The sequence below is a fragment of the Musa acuminata genome, unplaced genomic scaffold (genome assembly GCF_036884655.1).
Source record: "Musa acuminata AAA Group cultivar baxijiao unplaced genomic scaffold, Cavendish_Baxijiao_AAA HiC_scaffold_750, whole genome shotgun sequence".
NCBI classification, from domain to species: Eukaryota; Viridiplantae; Streptophyta; class Magnoliopsida; order Zingiberales; family Musaceae; genus Musa; species Musa acuminata.
This window is the reverse complement of record NW_027020980.1, coordinates 1-20,000: the sequence shown is the minus strand read 5'-3', so window position 1 is coordinate 20,000 and position 20,000 is coordinate 1. Positions and strand designations below refer to the sequence as shown.

General features: G+C 32.3%; 2 protein-coding genes, 2 non-coding genes and 1 pseudogene across 4 annotated transcripts; 4 read left to right on the top strand and 1 right to left on the bottom strand.

The window, feature by feature from the left end:
- Positions 1–3,178: 3,178 nt before the first annotated feature.
- LOC135663715 (ATP synthase subunit a, chloroplastic) lies at positions 3,179–7,145 on the top strand. The gene has a single exon (XM_065176861.1). The coding sequence runs from the start codon at positions 3,238–3,240 to the stop codon at positions 3,979–3,981; it is 744 nt and encodes a 247-aa protein (XP_065032933.1). The 5' UTR covers positions 3,179–3,237; the 3' UTR covers positions 3,982–7,145.
- LOC135663714 (ATP synthase subunit alpha, chloroplastic) lies at positions 4,667–10,221 on the top strand. Its single transcript, XM_065176860.1, has 2 exons — positions 4,667–6,139; positions 7,023–10,221. Exon 2 carries the CDS (start codon positions 7,505–7,507, stop codon positions 9,026–9,028), a length of 1,524 nt encoding a protein of 507 aa, XP_065032932.1. The 5' UTR covers positions 4,667–6,139; positions 7,023–7,504; the 3' UTR covers positions 9,029–10,221.
- TRNAR-UCU (transfer RNA arginine (anticodon UCU)) lies at positions 9,181–9,252 on the bottom strand. The gene has a single exon. It is a non-coding gene; the product is annotated as a tRNA-Arg (tRNA).
- Positions 10,222–11,380: 1,159 nt separating the features above from the next.
- TRNAS-GCU (transfer RNA serine (anticodon GCU)) lies at positions 11,381–11,468 on the top strand. The gene has a single exon. It is a non-coding gene; the product is annotated as a tRNA-Ser (tRNA).
- A 7,830-nt stretch (positions 11,469–19,298) lies between these two features.
- Positions 19,299–19,996, top strand: LOC135663716 (photosystem II protein D1-like; annotated as a pseudogene).
- Positions 19,997–20,000: the final 4 nt, after the last annotated feature.

Below are 20,000 nucleotides of genomic sequence, written 5' to 3'. Positions count from 1 at the left end.
TTGAACTAAAAATATTTTCCGGAGATATTTATTTTCCTGGAGAGGCAGATAAGATATCCAGGCACAGCGGCATTTTGATACCACCGGAAACAGAAAAAAAAATTTCTAAGGAATCAAAAAAATGGAAAAATTGGATCTATGTCCAACGGATCACACCTACCAAGAAAAAGTATTTTGTTTTGGTTCGACCCGTAGTCACATATGAAATAGCTGATGGCATAAATTTAGCAACACTTTTTCCTCAAGATCTCCTGCGGGAAAAGGATAATGTCCAACTTAGAGTTGTCAATTATATCCTTCATGGAAATGGCAAGTCAATTCGAGGAATTTCTCACACAAGTATTCAATTAGTTCGGACTTGCTTAGTATTGAATTGGGATCAAGAGCAAAAAGGTTCTCCGGAAGAGGTTCACGCTTCCTTTGTTGAGGTAAGAACAAATGATCTGATTCGAGATTTCATAAGAATTGAGTTAGTCAAGTCCACTATTTCGTATACCGGAAAAAGATATGATAGGGCAAGTTCCGGATTGATTTCCGATAATGGATTAGATCGCACAAATATCAATCCTTTTTTTTACAAGGCCAGGATTCAATCACTTACCCAACATCAAGGTACTATTGGTACATTGTTAAATCGAAATAAGGAATGCCAATCTTTGATAATTTTGTCATCATCCAATTGTTTTCGAATTGGCCCATTCAATGGTTCAAAATATAACAATATGACAAAAGAATCGGATCCCATAATCCCAATTAAGGATTTGCTGGGTCCCTTAGGCACTATTGTACCTAAAATAGCAAATTTCTATTCATCTTACCATTTAATAACTTATAATCAGATCTTGTTAAAGAAATATTTGCTACTTGACAATTTTCAACAGACTTTCCAAGTACTTCAAGTACTTAAATACTGTTTAATAGATGAAAATAGGAGGATTTATAACCCCGATCCATGCAGTAACATCATTTTGAATCCATTCCATTTGAATTGGCACTTTCTCCATCACGATTATTGGGAAGAGACATCTAAAAAAATTCGTCTTGGACAATTTTTTTGTGAAAATGTATGTCTATTCAAATACGAACCACACGTAGAAAAATCTGGTCAGATCATAATTGTTCATGTTGACTCCTTAGTTATAAGATCGGCTAAGCCCTATTTGGCCACTCCAGGAGCTACTGTTCATGGCCATTATGGAGAAATCTTTTACGAAGGAGATACATTAGTTACATTTAATATGAAAAATCGAGATCTGGTGACATAACGCAAGGTCTTCCAAAAGTGGAACAAATCTTAGAAGTACGTTCTATTGATTCAATATCGATGAACCTCGAAAGGAGAGTTGAAGGTTGGAACGAAGGTATACCAAAAATTCTTGGAATCCCCTGGGGATTCTTGATTCAAGCGGAGCTAACCATAGTTCAAAGTCGTATCTCTTTGGTTAATAAAATCCAAAAGGTTTATCGATCCCAGGGGGTACAGATCCATAATAGACATATAGAGATTATTGTACGTCAAGTAACATCAAAAGTGTTGGTTTCAGAAGATGGAATGTCTAATGTTTTTTCACCTGGGGAATTAATCGGATTGTTGCGAGCGGAACGAGCGGGGCGCGCTTTGGACGAAGCGATCTCTTATCGGGCAATCCTATTGGGAATAACGAGGGCATCTTTGAATACTCAAAGTTTCATATCCGAAGCAAGTTTTCAAGAAACCGCTCGAGTTTTAGCAAAAGCTGCTCTACGAGGTCGTATTGATTGGTTGAAAGGCCTGAAAGAGAACGTTGTTCTGGGTGGGATTATACCCGTTGGTACCGGATTCAAAAAATTAGTGCACCGTTCAAGGCAAGACAAGAACATTTATTTGGAAATCAAAAGAAAGAATCTATTCGATTTGGAAATGAGAGATATTTTGTTACACCATAGAGAATTATTTTGTTCTTACGTCCCATTTCCATGAGACATCAGAACAATCGTTTACGCGATTTCATGATTCCTAAGAGCAGATTCTTTTACTTTAACTATCTTTTCACTTTTAACTATCTGTCTTTTAACTTAACTATCTGGTCCGAGTATTGATTTGGTAAAAAAAAAATAAGTAATTAAAAGACATTAATGGTTTGTACCGTGTATCAACGGTTAATTCCCGGTAGAAGGTTCCATCGGAACAATTATTTATTTCAAAGTACCTCGTCTCTTTGTTAAAAAAATAAAAAAGAAAAAACAAAAAGGAAGTGTGGGGAAAAATGACAAGAAGATATTGGAACATCAATTTGGAAGAGATGATGGAGGCCGGAGTTCATTTTGGTCATGGTACTAAGAAATGGAATCCTAGAATGGCCCCTTACATCTCTGCAAAGCGTAAAGGTATTCATATTACAAATCTCACTAGAACGGCTCGTTTTTTATCAGAAGCCTGTGATTTAGTTTTTGATGCAGCAAGTAGGGGAAAAAACTTCTTAATTGTTGGTACCAAAAATAAAGCAGCGGATTCAGTAGCATCAGCTGCAATAAGGGCCCGGTGTCATTATGTTAATAAAAAATGGCTCGGTGGTATGTTAACGAATTGGTCTACTACGGAAACGAGACTTCAAAAGTTCAGGGATTTAAGAGCAGAACAAAAGATGGGGAAACTCAACCGTCTTCCCAAAAGAGATGCCGCAATGTTGAAGAGAAAATTATCTGCCTTGCAAACATATCTCGGCGGTATCAAATATATGACGGGATTGCCTGATATTGTGATCATCGTTGATCAGCAAGAAGAATATATGGCTCTTCGAGAATGTGTAATTTTAGGGATTCCGACGATTTGTTTAATCGATACAAATTGTGACCCCGATCTCGCAGATATTTCGATCCCAGCCAATGATGACGCTATAGCTTCAATCCGATTGGTTCTTAACAAATTAGTATCCGCAATTTGTGAGGGCCGTTGTAGCTATATAAGAAATCGTTGATTATGATTAAGAATAATTAGTTAATTATTTGGGGATTTTATAGATTTATTGGATCGGTTACTATTCTTGAATTAAAAAAAAGAAAAAACAAAATGGAAATGTGGGCATATTGATAATATGTTATGATGTTATGTGATTTCTTGGTATCCTATGTAATTTCTTGATATCCTAAATATACGATTGATGAATACAATTAGTGATTCAAGTTGGTGAGTTGAGAAAGAGATGGTTGAATCAAAATAATTTATTTTTTGAAGTTCAATTTTTGTTAGAGGACCATATGAATGTTATACCATGTTCCATTAAAACACTCAAGGGGTTATACGATATATCGGGTGTAGAAGTAGGCCAACATTTCTATTGGCAAATAGGAGGTTTACAAGTCCATGCCCAAGTACTTATCACTTCTTGGGTAGTAATTGCTATCTTATTAGGTTCGGTGATCCTAGCTGTTCGGAATCCACAAACCATTCCGACCGGCGGTCAGAATTTCTTCGAATATGTCCTTGAATTTATTCGAGACTTGAGCAAAACCCAGATTGGAGAAGAATATGGTCCTTGGGTTCCCTTTATTGGAACTATGTTCCTATTTATTTTTGTTTCTAACTGGTCAGGTGCTCTTTTACCTTGGAAAATTATACAGTTACCTCATGGGGAGTTAGCTGCGCCCACGAATGATATAAATACTACTGTTGCTTTAGCTTTACTCACGTCAGTCGCATATTTTTATGCGGGTCTTAGCAAAAAAGGATTGGGTTATTTTGGGAAATACATTCAACCAACTCCAATACTTTTACCAATTAACATCCTAGAAGATTTCACAAAACCCTTATCTCTTAGTTTTCGACTTTTCGGGAATATATTGGCTGATGAATTAGTAGTTGTCGTTCTTGTTTCTTTAGTCCCTTCAGTAGTTCCTATACCTGTCATGTTTCTTGGATTATTTACAAGTGGTATTCAAGCTCTTATTTTTGCAACGTTAGCTGCGGCTTATATAGGTGAATCCATGGAGGGTCATCATTGACTAGCTTTCAAAATAGTCTTTTTATTATTATTTTTTATTATTATTATTAAGTAAGTTTATCCCAATTCATGCGTGGTTCAAGATAATCCAATTGGTTGGGGAACATAATAACGTATTACTATATGACTTAGAGTTTTAGGAGAAAAGATGGACGGTATTACAGAATTGTAAAAAAAAAAAGAAGGGTTGGGGAGGTTATACTAGATGTATGTAATGTCTATAAGCTCGGACCCCGTCTATGTTTCTAGGAATGATTCTAGAATCCGATTTAATCTAAAAAAAATGCGGGTGGTTTACGTTATGGAAGAAACAAATATATATGTCATATTAGAATGACATTAGATATTCATTAGTTATATAAGGCTATCCCTATCATCCTATATAACATCACTATATTACATAATTACATGCTATTACTTAATTACATGCTATTACTTAATTACATACTATTACTATTTTTATAATCATAACTTCTACTCTGTAATCATAATATAATCCTATACATAATATAAAATATAATCCTATACATAATATAATCCTATAATGATAATATAATATAATAATAATATTAATATAATAATAATATAATAAATATAATAATAAATAATAATAAATAAATAAATAAATATAAGTAAATAAATATAAGTAATAAAATAAGTATTAGTTAACATTAATAATTAGTTTAATAGTTAATATTAATATAAGTATTAATATTCATATGTAAAATATCTAAGTATCAATTAAGTATTAGTTAATATAATCATTTATAATTATATTATCGATAATTATTAGTATTAATTATTACTATATATTGATATTGGTACTACTACATACTTTTATATTACTACATATTGATATATTGATATTGATTTGTATTGGTATTAATTTGATTGATATTGATTGCAGCTCACACTGCATTTAGTCACACTCCATTTAGACGGATTTCAATATCAGTCCTTCTATTTTGTCTGTGATTGTGGATTGAATGAACAAAGAGATGAACTCAAGAATGGTGTAGTAAAGAACGAAGAATTAAATGAAAGAGTGGTTCGAAACAAAGAAATACAATAGTTAGAACTGTATGCATATGGATTTACAAAAACTCCATTATGGGTAAAAACGAGATAGTTGTGACGATTCAGTTCAGTAATTTAGTAATATTATCATTTCAATTCGGAGTTTTTAGTTACTTCGGACCGCTGGATCTTAATGATAAAATGAGTAATAATTCATTGGTTGATTGTATCATTAACCATTTCTTTTTTTTTGTGCGAGGAACTTACCATGAATCCACTGATTTCTGCCGCTTCCGTTATTGCTGCTGGATTGGCCGTGGGGCTTGCTTCTATTGGACCTGGAGTTGGTCAAGGTACTGCTGCAGGCCAAGCTGTAGAAGGTATTGCGAGACAACCAGAAGCAGAGGGTAAAATACGAGGTACTTTATTGCTTAGTCTAGCTTTTATGGAAGCTTTAACAATTTACGGACTGGTCGTGGCGTTAGCGCTTTTATTTGCGAATCCTTTTGTTTAATCCTAGAAATAAATAGAAAAAAGTACCTTACATACTTTTTTCTTATTTTATTAACTTTAACTTGGAATTGCCCTTTGCTTCTTCGAATTATATTTACACTTTACTTATAAATTACTTATTTGTTGAGACAATACGCCAGGAAGGGCTGATTTGAGGATGAGGAATTACCAGATTCGCTTGCTTTCTTCCTTTCTGTCCTTAGCTTAGTACAATAGAAAACTTTTTTACTTTCATTGTTCGAAGCGTTTCAACAAACGAAATAGTTATCAATTGATATGAGATCTAAGACCTAAGTAAAGTATCTTATTGGAAACTTCTTGAAAACTTAAAAAATAATAAATTTCAAACAAATGATTTAATCTATTGCCATTAAATAAAGTGGAAATGAAATTAATAAAAAGAAATCGATCAAAAAAAGGCGAGTGAAGTGATACAAAAAGAACTCTGTTCTTTGTTAGTCCTATCCATAAGAGAGGGGAGCATATGAAAAATGTAATCGATTCTTTCGTTTCCTTGGGTCACTGGCCATCCGCCGGGAGTTTCGGGTTTAATACCGATATTTTAGCAACAAATCCAATAAATCTAAGTGTAGTGCTTGGTGTATTGATTTATTTTGGAAAGGGAGTGTGTGCGAGTTGTGTATTTCAAGAATAGGTTGGATCCATCCAGCTGCACTTTATTTATGGTATTTATAGGAGAAATAGGAAAAAGGTGCACGATCTCGACGAATTACTTCTGAATAAATTAAGAAATCATATGTAAGAACCATAGCATTTCGTGACTTATTGGTAAATCCACTTTGATTCTCTATCAACCAATAATGTGAGACCATTAACATGGTTAAAGCTAAATTGTTTAAAGTCCAGGTAAAACATGGTACTCTTTCTACCACTTCTACCACTACGTTAGTAACGAAATGGTTAAAAAAAAAATAGTTGGTAATTTATTTGATTTGATATAGAACACTCATATCGATAAAAGAATTTGAACCATTTACTAGAAAAATGAGCACTTTGCTTTTTTTATCTAATGCCGAAATGACGACCTATGTATAAAAAAAGAGGAATTTTTGGACTTGAAGAAACAAATAAAAAATATAATAATTATTATTTTCATTTTTTTAAAATGAAAAATGAAATAGAATTCTAAAAATGAAAATGATAAATAAAATACAAAACAAATATAAATAAAATACAAATAAAGAAACAACTTTGCTGACAATTCTAGATTTTTGTCTGGTCTAGTCGGAAGAGTCCTCCTGATATTCTGGTCTTGTATCAGTTTTGACATCTTTGAATACAAACAGAAAAGAGAGGGTAGGCTCATTACATTAAAAAAGATATGGGAATACCCACACCATAAATAAAACATTAAAAAAGATATGGGAATACCCACACCATAAATAAAATAAATAATTGAGCGTGAGAGCCAAATGAATCGAAAGATTCATGTTTGGTTCGGGAAGAGATCATGGAAGTTTTGAAATTAATGATAAGATAATCTACTTTCATTAAATGATTTATTAGATAATCGAAAACAGAGGATTTTGAATACTATTCGAAATTCGGAAGAATTACGTAAAGGGGCCATTGAGCAGCTCGAAAGAGCCCGGGCTCGCTTACGTAAAGTGGAAATGGAAGCAGATGAGTATCGAATGAATGGATACTCTGAAATAGAACGAGAAAAACAAAATTTGATTAATGCCACTAGTAATAGTTTGGAACAATTAGAAAATTACAAAAATGAAACCCTTCAGTTTGAACAACAAAGAGCGATTAATCAGGTCCGACAACGAGTTTTCCAACAAGCCTTACAAGGAGCTCTAGGAACTCTGAATAGTTGCTTGAATAGCGAGTTACATTTCCGTACGATCCGTGCTAATATTGGCATTCTCGGGGCCATGCAAGAAATAACTGATTAGCCCTTCTTTTTTTAGTTATAGTTTAGGCATTATTTTTATCTTTTCCTTCCTAAAAAGAATAAAGAAACACTAATGGTAACCCTTCGAGCCGACGAAATTAGTAATATTATTCGTGAGCGTATTGAACAATATAGTAGAGAAATAAAGATTGTGAATACCGGTACCGTACTTCAAGTAGGCGACGGAATTGCTCGTGTTCATGGTCTTGATGAAGTAATGGCAGGTGAATTAGTAGAGTTTCAAGAGGGTACAATAGGCATTGCTCTGAATTTGGAATCAAATAATGTTGGCGTTGTATTAATGGGTGATGGTTTGATGATACAAGAGGGAAGTTCCGTAAAAGCAACAGGACGAATTGCTCAGATACCTGTGAGTGAGGGTTATTTGGGTCGTGTTATAAATGCTCTGGCTAAACCTATTGATGGGAGAGGTGAAATTTCAGCTTCTGAATCTCGGTTAATTGAATCTCCTGCCCCAGGTATTATTTCTAGACGTTCTGTATATGAGCCTCTTCAAACGGGGCTTATTGCCATTGATTCGATGATCCCTATAGGACGCGGTCAGCGAGAATTAATTATTGGGGACAGACAGACCGGCAAAACAGCCGTAGCCACAGATACGATTCTCAATCAAAAAGGTCAAAATGTAATATGTGTTTATGTAGCTATTGGTCAAAAAGCATCTTCTGTGGCTCAGGTAGTGACTACTTTCCGGGAAAAGGGGGCGATGGAATATACTATTGTGGTAGCCGAAACGGCGGATTCACCTGCTACATTACAATACCTCGCTCCTTATACGGGAGCGGCTCTGGCTGAGTTTTTTATGTATCGTGGACAACATACTTTAATAATTTATGATGATCTCTCCAAACAGGCACAAGCTTATCGCCAAATGTCTCTTCTATTAAGAAGACCTCCCGGTCGTGAAGCTTATCCAGGAGATGTTTTTTATTTGCATTCACGACTTTTGGAAAGAGCCGCTAAATCAAATTCTAGTTTAGGTGAAGGAAGTATGACCGCTTTACCGATAGTTGAGACTCAATCTGGAGACGTTTCAGCTTATATTCCTACTAATGTAATTTCCATTACAGATGGACAAATATTCTTATCTGCCGATCTATTCAATGCTGGAATCCGACCTGCTATTAATGTGGGTATTTCCGTTTCCAGAGTAGGATCCGCAGCTCAAATTAAAGCCATGAAACAAGTAGCCGGCAAATCAAAATTGGAACTAGCGCAATTCACAGAGTTAGAAGCCTTTGCACAATTCGCTTCTGATCTCGATAAAGCTACTCAGAATCAATTGGCAAGAGGTCAACGATTACGCGAGTTGCTTAAACAATCCCAATCAGACCCTCTCGCAGTGGAAGAACAGATAGCTACTATTTATACCGGAGCGAATGGATATCTTGATCCGCTAGAAATTGGACAGGTAAAGAAATTTCTCAGTCAGTTACGTAGCTACTTAAAAAACAATAAACCTAAATTTCAAGAAATTATATCTTCTACCAAGACATTCACCGAGGAAGTAGAATTTCTTTTGAAGGAAGCTATTCAAGAACAGATCGAACTGTTTTTACTTCAGGAACAAACATAAATTTCTTACTTTTATTCTATTCTTGGTATATTCTATTCTTAGTACAAGAGTAATCATTGAGAAATAGTTCTGATTCGAATGATTCAAAAAGGGTTTCTTAGTATAGCCATTTTTAAAAAGTATAGCCATTTTAAAAATAGATGGAAATAAATTGCGTCCAATAGGATTTGAACCTATACCAAAGGTTTAGAAGACCTCTGTCCTATCCATTAGACAATGGACGCTTTTCATTCCTATTTTATTTTTTTGTATTCTTACTTTCTTTTGTTCGGATAAAAAATCAAATTACACGGAAAATATTTTAGGGAATAAAAAAGAATGCATATCTAAATTGATGGTGCATGTATGTATAATACATAATAAGATGTATAATACATAACATAATAAGATGTATAATACATAATAAGAAATATGGAGCGGGTAGCGGGAATCGAACCCGCATCGTTAGCTTGGAAGGCTAGGGGTTATAGTCGACGTTGCTTGATCACTTTTAACGTCTCTAATTCAAAACCGAACGTGAAATTTTGATTTCATTCGGCTCCTTTATGGAAGATTGATGTATTCCTAGAGAAAATTAGATCCATAACATCTATGTCAGCCTTTCTGTCTGAATGTATCCCAAACTACTCGCTTACTAGATGATCCCTCTAGAGGAGAGGGATTATACCAAATCCGTCTAGTCTAGTTACTTCGTTCCCTATTTCCACTCGCAGGATCCCGAGGAAAAGAATTTGGTTTCCACCGAGCTGAAACAATATGCTGATGGTTCTAGTAAACCAAAACCACCCTTTTCTAGCTTGTTTGGCTTCAATTTCCCTTTTACAACACCAAAATTTAAGATCTAGTTACGATTGGAAATAAACTTTTGTATCTTCATCCATAGATCCTTTATTCATACTCATTCGATTGGAAGAATTGATCCAATTCAAAAAAAATTATGTTTCACGACTCCATATACATAATCCAATTTTCTTATTCAATTTCGAAAATAGAATTTCTAATTGGACTTTGGATACAAATCGTGAGAATGTATGTTCTTCCTCAAATATGCTATTGAGAGGTAAAGGATTAAACCCTTTTAAGAAATAAAGTTTTTGATCGGAGTATGCAAAAAACCGAGAGACCCCTTAACTTTTTAAGTTGTTAATAGAACGAATCACACTTTTACCACTAAACTATACCCGCTACATATACATTATTGTATATGAATGGACTATTTGTCGAACAAGGGAGTGAGACGCAATCAAGATAGCATTAAAATTATAACGTTGACACATATTTAGTCCCGCCAGCCAGGGACTTAAAAGGCGAAGAGCACAAAGCTTTTCTAAATAACATATATAAATTTAAAAAACAGTATAAAGTTATACTTATACTTTTCCTTTGCTGGATTGCTGGCATTCTCAGTCTGTCTGAAGGGGTCATTGAAGCTGGACAAAAAAAGAGGTACTGGCCCGGCCAGTACTTAACTAGGACCAGGCCGGGAGAATAAACCTTTCGTACAAAATTAAAGAAGTAAGGTTTTCTTTCTATTGGAGATACCTGTTTCGAATCTTATCTAAATGGAATTCTTGATCAAATTCGTTCTTGACTTACTCTTAACTTACTTAAATGAAACTTAAATTAAATTACGTAAATGTAAATTAACTTAAATATAAATATAATTATATAATTACTTATATAATTACATTACTTAAATTATTAAAATTAACTTAACTTAATATAAATATAATTATATAATTATAATTATATAATTACTTAATTATATAATTACTTATAATATAATATTATTATAATATAATATTATTAATTACTTAATTATATAATTACTTATAATATACAATTACTTATAAAATTACTTATAATATAATATTATAATATTTAATATTATAATATTTAAGAAATTTTTTATTACATAAAAAAAACCTTTAATTTGTTTTTTCTTTACTTTAATTGAAAATAAAATTTCAATTCCTTTAACCTTTAAATTTAGATTAGAATTTATTAATAATTTTAATTTTTAATTATTCACTTTTTATTTTTTTTTTATTTCATCTGTAATGAAATCTATTCTATAATTAGAAATTTTAATAGAATGTTTCATATTTCTAATGATAATGTTATAATTATAATGTTTAATATCTTTCTTAAATTATAATGTTTAATATCTTTCTTAATAAAAAATATTATATTAATGTCTTTCTTAAACTTAATAATTAATATCTTAAAAATTAAAAATTTTTTCTTTTTTATTATTTTCTTTTCTTTTTTTATTTAATTTCAATTTAAATTGAAATAGTTAATTTCAATTTCATTTGAAATTTTATTGAAATTTCAATTTTATTTAAATTGGGAGAGATGGCTGAGTGGACTAAAGCGGCGGATTGCTAATCCGTTGTACGAGTTATTCGTACCGAGGGTTCGAATCCCTCTCTCTCCGCCCGCTCTGATTACTTGATACTTTCGATTTCGAAGGAATTTCGATTCCTTTATTTTTTTATAGGTAAAGTGAATATATGGAATAGATAAAATAATAAGAAAAAATTAGAAAAACAAAGAAAACTCAATTTTTTTTTATTCCTCACGTCCAGGATTACGTCCCGGATCATTAGATAAGAATCCGAAGATGAAGAGAGAAACAAAGAATATCACTACTGTGTAAACAAAGAGTTTGAGAGTAAGCATTACACAATCTCCAAGATAAGATCATTTTAGAAAAAGGGAATAGATTACCTATTTTTTCTTTTTACCACATATACTATTTTGTTTGATTTGACATCATACCCCCCAAAATGGAGTTTTTTGATTTGAAAAGAAAAAGAAAGTCACTTTTACGAATTTCTTTGTAATAAGATTTTTATTCCTTCCTCACAAAAATTTTCTTGTCATATCGACAATTAGGTATTGTAGGGGACCTAGACCTAATAAACTCCTTACTCACTGAAAGGTCAGAACGAGTAAATAAACTGATCAAAATTCATCTCCGCGGTTACTCAATATACAAGAATTTCCATTTTTTAATCGAGGGTTTATAATTCTAATGTAAGACTTAGCCGATCTTATCCATTTTTATAATTTTTTTTGTCGAATAAATCATGAATGGATTTGGCAAAGTATTAAGGATTTTATCGAAAACTTACAGCAGCTTGCCAAACAAAGGCTAAGAGAAAAAAGAGAACAGGTATGACAGGCATCACATCTACGATTGGATTGAAAACGGCATAAGCTTCAGGCAATTTGGCAAAGAAAAAACTATTCGAATAAAGGACAGAATTAAGACAGATACAGATTAAGCTAAAGATATTAAACATAACAAACATTTCGTTCTTGTAGATTAGATAATTTTATTTTGATTGAGTTATTTTTATAAGGGAAAAATGAAAAAGGCAAGTCAAAAAATCCTTCTTTTTTTTTGAACTCTCCCAAATCAAAAATCCTTCCTTCCATTCTCAAATGAGAATACAAGGAATTCTACTTTCATACATTATCTTAATTGAATTCTATGTAATGATCAATTAACTTTTTTGATTCTATATCTAATCTACATGTGTTGAATCCTAGCAACAAACAAAATACCCCATATGTTTTTATTATGTATTATGTATTTTTTTGGGGGGGGGGATTGACGAATAACTAATTCTAATAATAGTCTTGACTAGTGCCAAACAGGAAAAATGGGGCGTGGCCAAGCGGTAAGGCAGCGGGTTTTGGTCCCGTTATTCGGAGGTTCGAATCCTTCCGTCCCAGATCGTTTCCATCAGAAACAAAAGATGGGATCACATTGTATCCCACATAAAACGGAAAAATCTTAAAGAGAACAACCTTTTCTTTTGTTCTGAATTCTTAGAATGTCTTTTGTTCTGAATTCTTAGAATGAATTCTTAGAATGGATTCTTAGAATCCATTTGATTTATCACAAGCATAATAAAGTGTCAAATACAGGTGGAAGTTTTTTTGAATAAAAAAAAGAGAAATTTGGGGTCTATCATTCACATTCATAATATGCTCGTACTATTGTTATATTCATTATGTCCCATATTCATGAAATATGAATTCTAAATATGAATTATAATTCTCACATGATGCATTCCGAATTGAAGCGTGAAACAAAAGCATCTCTATTCCCTTCCACACAAAGCCTAAAGTCAAAAATAGGGTATCCCAATTTCACATTCTATGTGAAGACTAAAGAGTAGGGAGTTTGTCGTACTAATTTCATCACTGGTTTTAAAACTTCTAAAGCTGTGCTGTGGCGTGGGAAAAAATAGGATAAAAATTGTCTGAATTCCATTTCTTTCTATCTTATATCTTAGATGCCTCAAATGAAAATAATTGTAAATCAATGTAACGTAGCGATTGGGGGGAAATTTTGATATTCCATATATTTTAACTTGATTTTATGGAATTGATGGAAAAATTGTTGAACCTGAAGTAAAACAAAATCTATATAAACTAAAATAAACAAGGCCTACGCTATGCCTATATGTATGATATATATTGTGTATTGTTATTATATTGTTGTATTTCAATAACAATGTTGTTGTATTTCAATAACAATGTTGTTGTATTTCAATAACAATGGCCTTTCACTTAAGTGAAAAGAATTTGTGGAAGGGGATCTTTGATTTTAAAAATATCCATGATTACCCCCAGTAACAATATTCAGATTCTTTCTTTCAGATGAAAGAAAGAATAAGGATCTTAATGTTGCCGTACATGAGACCTTTTCTATTTCATACTCATGAAAATAGATAAACTAGATTATCAATTTACTTCTTTGGTTAAAAGAAAACCAATTGATAATTCAATTGAACATGGTAAAATTTATGTCTCCTTAGGGAATGAAATATCTGCTAAAAATTTTTAGCTACTCATTGTGATTGCGTCGACTTGGTGATTGAATTAGAGATCCAGTTTAGTCATGACTAGAAAACATAGTTCCAGTCATGATGTTGAAGTCGGAGATTTTTAAAACATTTTTTTATGAACTCTTGGTTGGTACTCGAAGAAATATGATAAATCAATAGTATCTAGAAACTTACGACCTTTTTGTTTTTTGGTCATTGGAACAGTTTATTTGACTAATAATTTATTTTTTTCCGGGATTGGAAATATATTAAATTAAAGGATTTGAGGTTTATAGTTTTTTTGTTCTAGAAAAATAGATTCTGCATTTCATGATTGATCGTCCCGAACAATCTGTTGGAGATGTAAAGTAAATAAGTCTTAAGCAAACATCTTTCTTAGAAATACGTTTCATTCATATGATAGAATATCGAGTTAAAGAAATTGGATCCTTGCTGAGCTTTCTCCGGATAAATACAATACTTATCTATCCATAGAATACTTATCTATCCATAGGTATAAAGTATAGACTATTATATAGTTCCCGTTGTTCCCATCGAGCCAATGACTATTCATGATTACATATTAAATCAATTCCATTGCGGTTTGAAATTAAATTGAATTCTAAATTAGAGGAATGTTATGGTAAAACTTCGTTTGAAACGATGTGGTAGAAAGCAACGTGCGACTTGAAGGACATGATCCGCTGTGGATTTTTACATCCACCATTTTCTATACAAATGAAGATGCTCTTGGCTCGACATAGTTTGTTCTGTTCCATTAGGAATCTAATTTTTCTTAGGTTGATAGTACATGATGGAGCTCGAGCGGAAAGGATTGATTCATTTATCAAGGGGAAGAATCTAGGGTTAGTGCCAATCAATCAATAAGTTAGACCAGCTTTGTAAGTATATCCTTAAAATATAAAATAATCGGAATTGATAAAACTATTTCGATCAAAAAAAAGTGTATCACAGAGGAATCAATTCTTCGTATTCTATTTCTATGGGTATTCTATTTCTATAGAAAGAAATAAAAAAAACAAAAGGTATGTTGCTGCCCTTTTGAAAGGAGTAAGGATCACCGAAGTAATGTCTAAACCCAATGATTTTACAAAGCAAAGATAAAGGATTCCGAAACAAGGAAACACTATTTTCAATTGTCTCAAAAATTGGATCAGAATTAGGAATAAAAATAGATTCGAGATGAGACAAACAAAAGAGGTTAGAGACGGCTCAAGAAATGTCTAAGGATTTCCCTTCGAATTCTGTCAGAATTACCCAACTTGAGTTATGAGTACGAATGAAATTTATTTTTTTTTTTTTTTTTAGGAAGAACAAAATAATAATAATGAATTAGACTATGATTTGAGTCATTATTTTGTGTTTACTATTTGATATTATATACAGAAAGATATACCGAAATAAAAATAATTTTTTCTCGAGCTCGAGCCGTATGAGGAGAAAAACCTCCTATACGTTTCTGGGGGGGGATTGTTTATGTACATCTATCCCAATGAGCCATCTATCGAATCGTTGCAATTGATGTTCGATCCCGAAGAGAAGGAAGAGATTTTCGAAAAGTGGGTTTTTATGATCCGATAAAGAATCAAACTTATTTAAACGTTCCCGCTATTCTATATTTCCTTGAAAAGGGCGCTCAACCTACAGGAACTGTTTATGATATTTTAAGTAAGGCAGAATTTTTTAAAGAAAAAACCTCGAGTTAATTAAAAGAAAAAACAACAAAATTAATAAAAAAGGGGGGAGATGATTAATATAAAATCTATCTTTGTATAATTTTTTACTTACAATTTTTTACCTAAAATTTTCCCTTTTCTTGCTCTATTCATACTTAAATTTACTTTTTTCTTGTTATAGGAATCCACCAACAAACAAGGGATTAATCTTGCTTATTGTACCTCTATTGATTGAGTAAACCCGAGATTTTTTCTTTATCTTTTCCTTATTTTTTTCCATCAAAATTTCTTATTTATGTTGTGCCAACCCAATACAAATCCTTATTTTATTTACTTTATTTGTTATTTGTTTTCTCAACATTGCATTCATATTGACAATGGTGTATCGAACAAATATAATTGATCATAGATAAATTAATTGATCATAGATAAATAAATCTCTTTATCCAGACCCCATATTGGGTTTTAACTTCACTTTTACTCAAATAATGGGTTTTGCATTGTTGGGTTTACTGTCATATAAGACGTATTTTGGAATTTAACTTAACAAAAATAAAAAATTGATAAAAAACTGGTAGGTCTGTCACAATTTTAGCATCTCTTTTAGGAATCTGGTGTTTTTAAATATGATCTGTACATTTTCTATTTATTTTGTATAATCGATCATAAAACATAAAATATTTTTTTATTTATTATTAGTTCAATGTTTTGATGGGGTCGTGCAGTGCAATTTAATGGATTTTTCATTTTTATCGTATCTACATATCCTATTTATTTTATTTTATTCGGGTTGCTAACTCAACGGTAGAGTACTCGGCTTTTAAGTGCGACTATGATCTTTTACACATTTTGATGAAGCAACAAATTCGTCCAGACTATTGGTAGAGTCTATAAGACCACGACTGATCCTCAAGGGTAATGAATGGAAAAAGTAGCATGTCGTAATAAAAAAAATTTCTTATTTTATTAAATATTTTATTAAAAAATTACAAATTCAAATGAAAGTGGAACTTTTAGTTTATCCTTACTGGATCGCTACAAAAATAAAAAATTTTTGGAAGGGAAGGGGACAAAACAAATTCACATTTACAGTTGGGTCTAGTGAATAAATGGATAGAGCCTATGGTTCCAATTTTGGTAAAACAAAAAGCAACGAGCTTATGTTCTTAATTTGAATTGAACGATTACCCGATCTAATTAGACGTTAAAAATAGATTAGTGCCTTATACGGGAAAGGGTGAGTTCTCCTGTGGGTGGACCATTGATTCTTTTTCCTTTTTTTTTAATAAATCCTAACTATTCTTTATTATGGATTAGAAACGGATGTGTAGAAGAAACAGTATACTGATAAAGAGAATAAATTCCAAAGTCAAAAGAGCGATCGGGTTGCAAAAATAAAGGGTTTGTTATCCTCTTGTAATTATAACGAAGATAAACAACGAAGATAAACCAATTCGATAGAAAAAGAGAATAAAAAGATCTATTGATTGGACTCCCTGTTTCCTTTTCGGGGTATATATTTTTATTACTATTGTATTCTATATACATAATAGAATACAAAATACCCTGTTTTGACCATATTGCACTATGTATCATTTGATAACCCAATAAATGCCTCCTACCCCTGCTTCAAGTGGAAATGTAAATGGAAGAATTACAAGGATATTTAGAAAAAGATAGATCTCGGCAACAATACTTTCTATATCCACTTCTTTTTCAGGAGTATATTTACGTATTTGCTTATGATCAGGGTTTAAATAGTTCAATTTTTTATGAACCCGTGAATTTTGGGGGTTATGCAATAAATTTAGTTCAGTACTTGTGAAACGTTTAATTATTCGAATGTATCAACAAAATTATTTGATTTATTCGGTTAATGATTCTTACCAAAATCGATTCGTTGGGCACAACAATTATTTTTATTCCCATTTTTTTTCTCAGATGATATCAGAAGGTTTTGCAGTCATTGTGGAAATTCCATTCTCGCTGCAATTAGTATCTTCCCTTGAAGAAAAAAAAATACCAAAATCTCATAATTTACAATCTATTCATTCAATATTTCCTTTTTTAGAGGATAAATTATCGCATTTAAATTATCTGTCAGATATACTAATACCTCATCCCATCCATATGGAAATCCTGGTCCAAATCCTTCAATCCTGTATCCAGGATGTTCCCTCTTTGCATTTATTGCGGTTCTTTCTCTACGAATATTATAATTGGAATAGTCTCATTACTCCGAAGAAATCTATTTATGTTTTTTCAAAAGAAAATAAAAGACTATTTTGGTTCTTATATAATTCTTATGTATCTGAATGTGAATTTGTATTAGTTTTTCTTCGTAAACAATCTTCTTATTTACGATTAACATCTTTTGGAGCCTTTCTTGAACGAACACATTTTTATGGAAAAATAGAACATCTTGTAGTGTGCCGAAATTTTTTTCAGAAGACTTTATGGGTCTTCAAAGATCCTTCCATGCACTATGTTCGATATCAAGGAAAAGCGATTCTGGGTTCAAGGGGAACTCATTTTCTGATGAAGAAATGGAAATGCCACTTTGTAAATTTCTGGCAATATTATTTTCATTTTTGGTCTCAACCGTACAGGATCCATATAAACCAATTATCAAACTATTCTTTCTATTTTCTGGGTTATCTTTCAAGTGTACTAATAAATTCTTCGGCGGTAAGGAATCAAATGCTAGAGAATTCATTTCTAATGGATATTTTTACTAAGAAATTTGATACCATAGTCCCAATTATTCCTCTTGTTCGATCATTGTCTAAAGCTAAATTTTGTACCGTATCCGGGCATCCTATTAGTAAGCCGATTTGGACCGATTTATCAGATTGTGATATTATTAATCGATTTGGCCGGATATGTAGAAATCTTTCTCACTATCATAGTGGATCCTCAAAAAAACAGAGTTTGTATCGAATGAAGTATATACTTCGACTTTCGTGTGCTAGAACTTTGGCCCGTAAACATAAAAGTACAGTACGCAGTTTTTTGCAAAGATTAAGTTCGGGATTATTAGAAGAATTCTTTACGGAAGAAGAACAAAGTTCTTTCTTTGATCTTCCCCAAAATAACTTCTTTTTATTTACATGGATCATATAGAGAACGTATTTGGTATTTGGATATTATCCGTATCAATGACCTGGTAAATAATTTATAATAAAATTAGGCATAAAACAATACAATAGAAATAGAAGATATAATAGAAATGATCTATAGATATAGAGATCAAGAGAAAAAAATATTCACGAATTCTCATTCTGAAATGCTCATGCTCATTCTGAAATGCTCATGTAAGTAGTGTAGTGGTTGAATCAACTGAGTAGTCAAAATTCTTATACTTTCTTCTTTTTTCTCGGGATGTTTTTTATATGTATACATAGGGAAAGTCGTGTGCAATGAAAAATGCAAGCACGGTTTGGGGAGGGATTTTTTCCTCTATTGTAACAAGGAAAAATTATCTACTCCATCCGACTAGTTCCGGGTTCGAGTCCCGGGCAACCCATACGGAAAATAGAAAAATAAATCTTTCTTTTCTACTTTTCTATTTTAATTCACTTCATTTACAAATTTAATTCATTTCATTTACAAATTTTGATGTATTTAGTCGTAGATATTTGGTGTATTTAGTCGTAGATAGATAAGATAGATATCTGTCTGTTCTGTTGAGATTGGTTGACATTGACATATAAGTCATGCTATACTGTTAAATAACAAGTCTTCTATTATCTATCTCATTTCTAGTTATAGTTAATACGTGTGCTTGGGAGTCCTTAAAAATTGAATAAACCAAGATCTTACCATGACTGCAATTTTAGAGAGACGCGAAAGTACAAGCCTATGGGGTCGTTTCTGCAACTGGATAACCAGCACTGAAAACCGTCTTTATATTGGGTGGTTCGGTGTTTTGATGATCCCTACCTTATTGACCGCAACTTCTGTATTTATTATCGCCTTCATTGCTGCTCCTCCAGTAGATATTGATGGTATTCGTGAACCTGTTTCTGGTTCTCTACTTTATGGAAATAATATTATCTCTGGTGCTATTATTCCTACTTCTGCAGCTATAGGTTTACATTTTTACCCAATCTGGGAAGCAGCATCTGTTGATGAGTGGTTATACAATGGTGGTCCTTATGAGCTAATTGTTCTACACTTCTTACTTGGTGTAGCTTGTTACATGGGTCGTGAGTGGGAACTTAGTTTCCGTCTGGGTATGCGTCCTTGGATTGCTGTTGCATATTCAGCTCCTGTTGCAGCTGCTACTGCTGTTTTCTTGATCTACCCTATTGGTCAAGGAAGTTTCTCTGATGGTATGCCTTTAGGAATATCTGGTACTTTCAACTTCATGATTGTATTCCAGGCAGAACACAACATCCTTATGCATCCATTTCACATGTTAGGTGT

Bases quoted from the DNA above. Each gene is read 5' to 3' on its own strand.
- LOC135663715 (XM_065176861.1), top strand. From the start codon at position 3,238: ATGAATGTTATACCATGTTCCATTAAAACACTCAAGGGGTTATACGAT.
- LOC135663714 (XM_065176860.1), top strand. From the start codon at position 7,505: ATGGTAACCCTTCGAGCCGACGAAATTAGTAATATTATTCGTGAGCGT.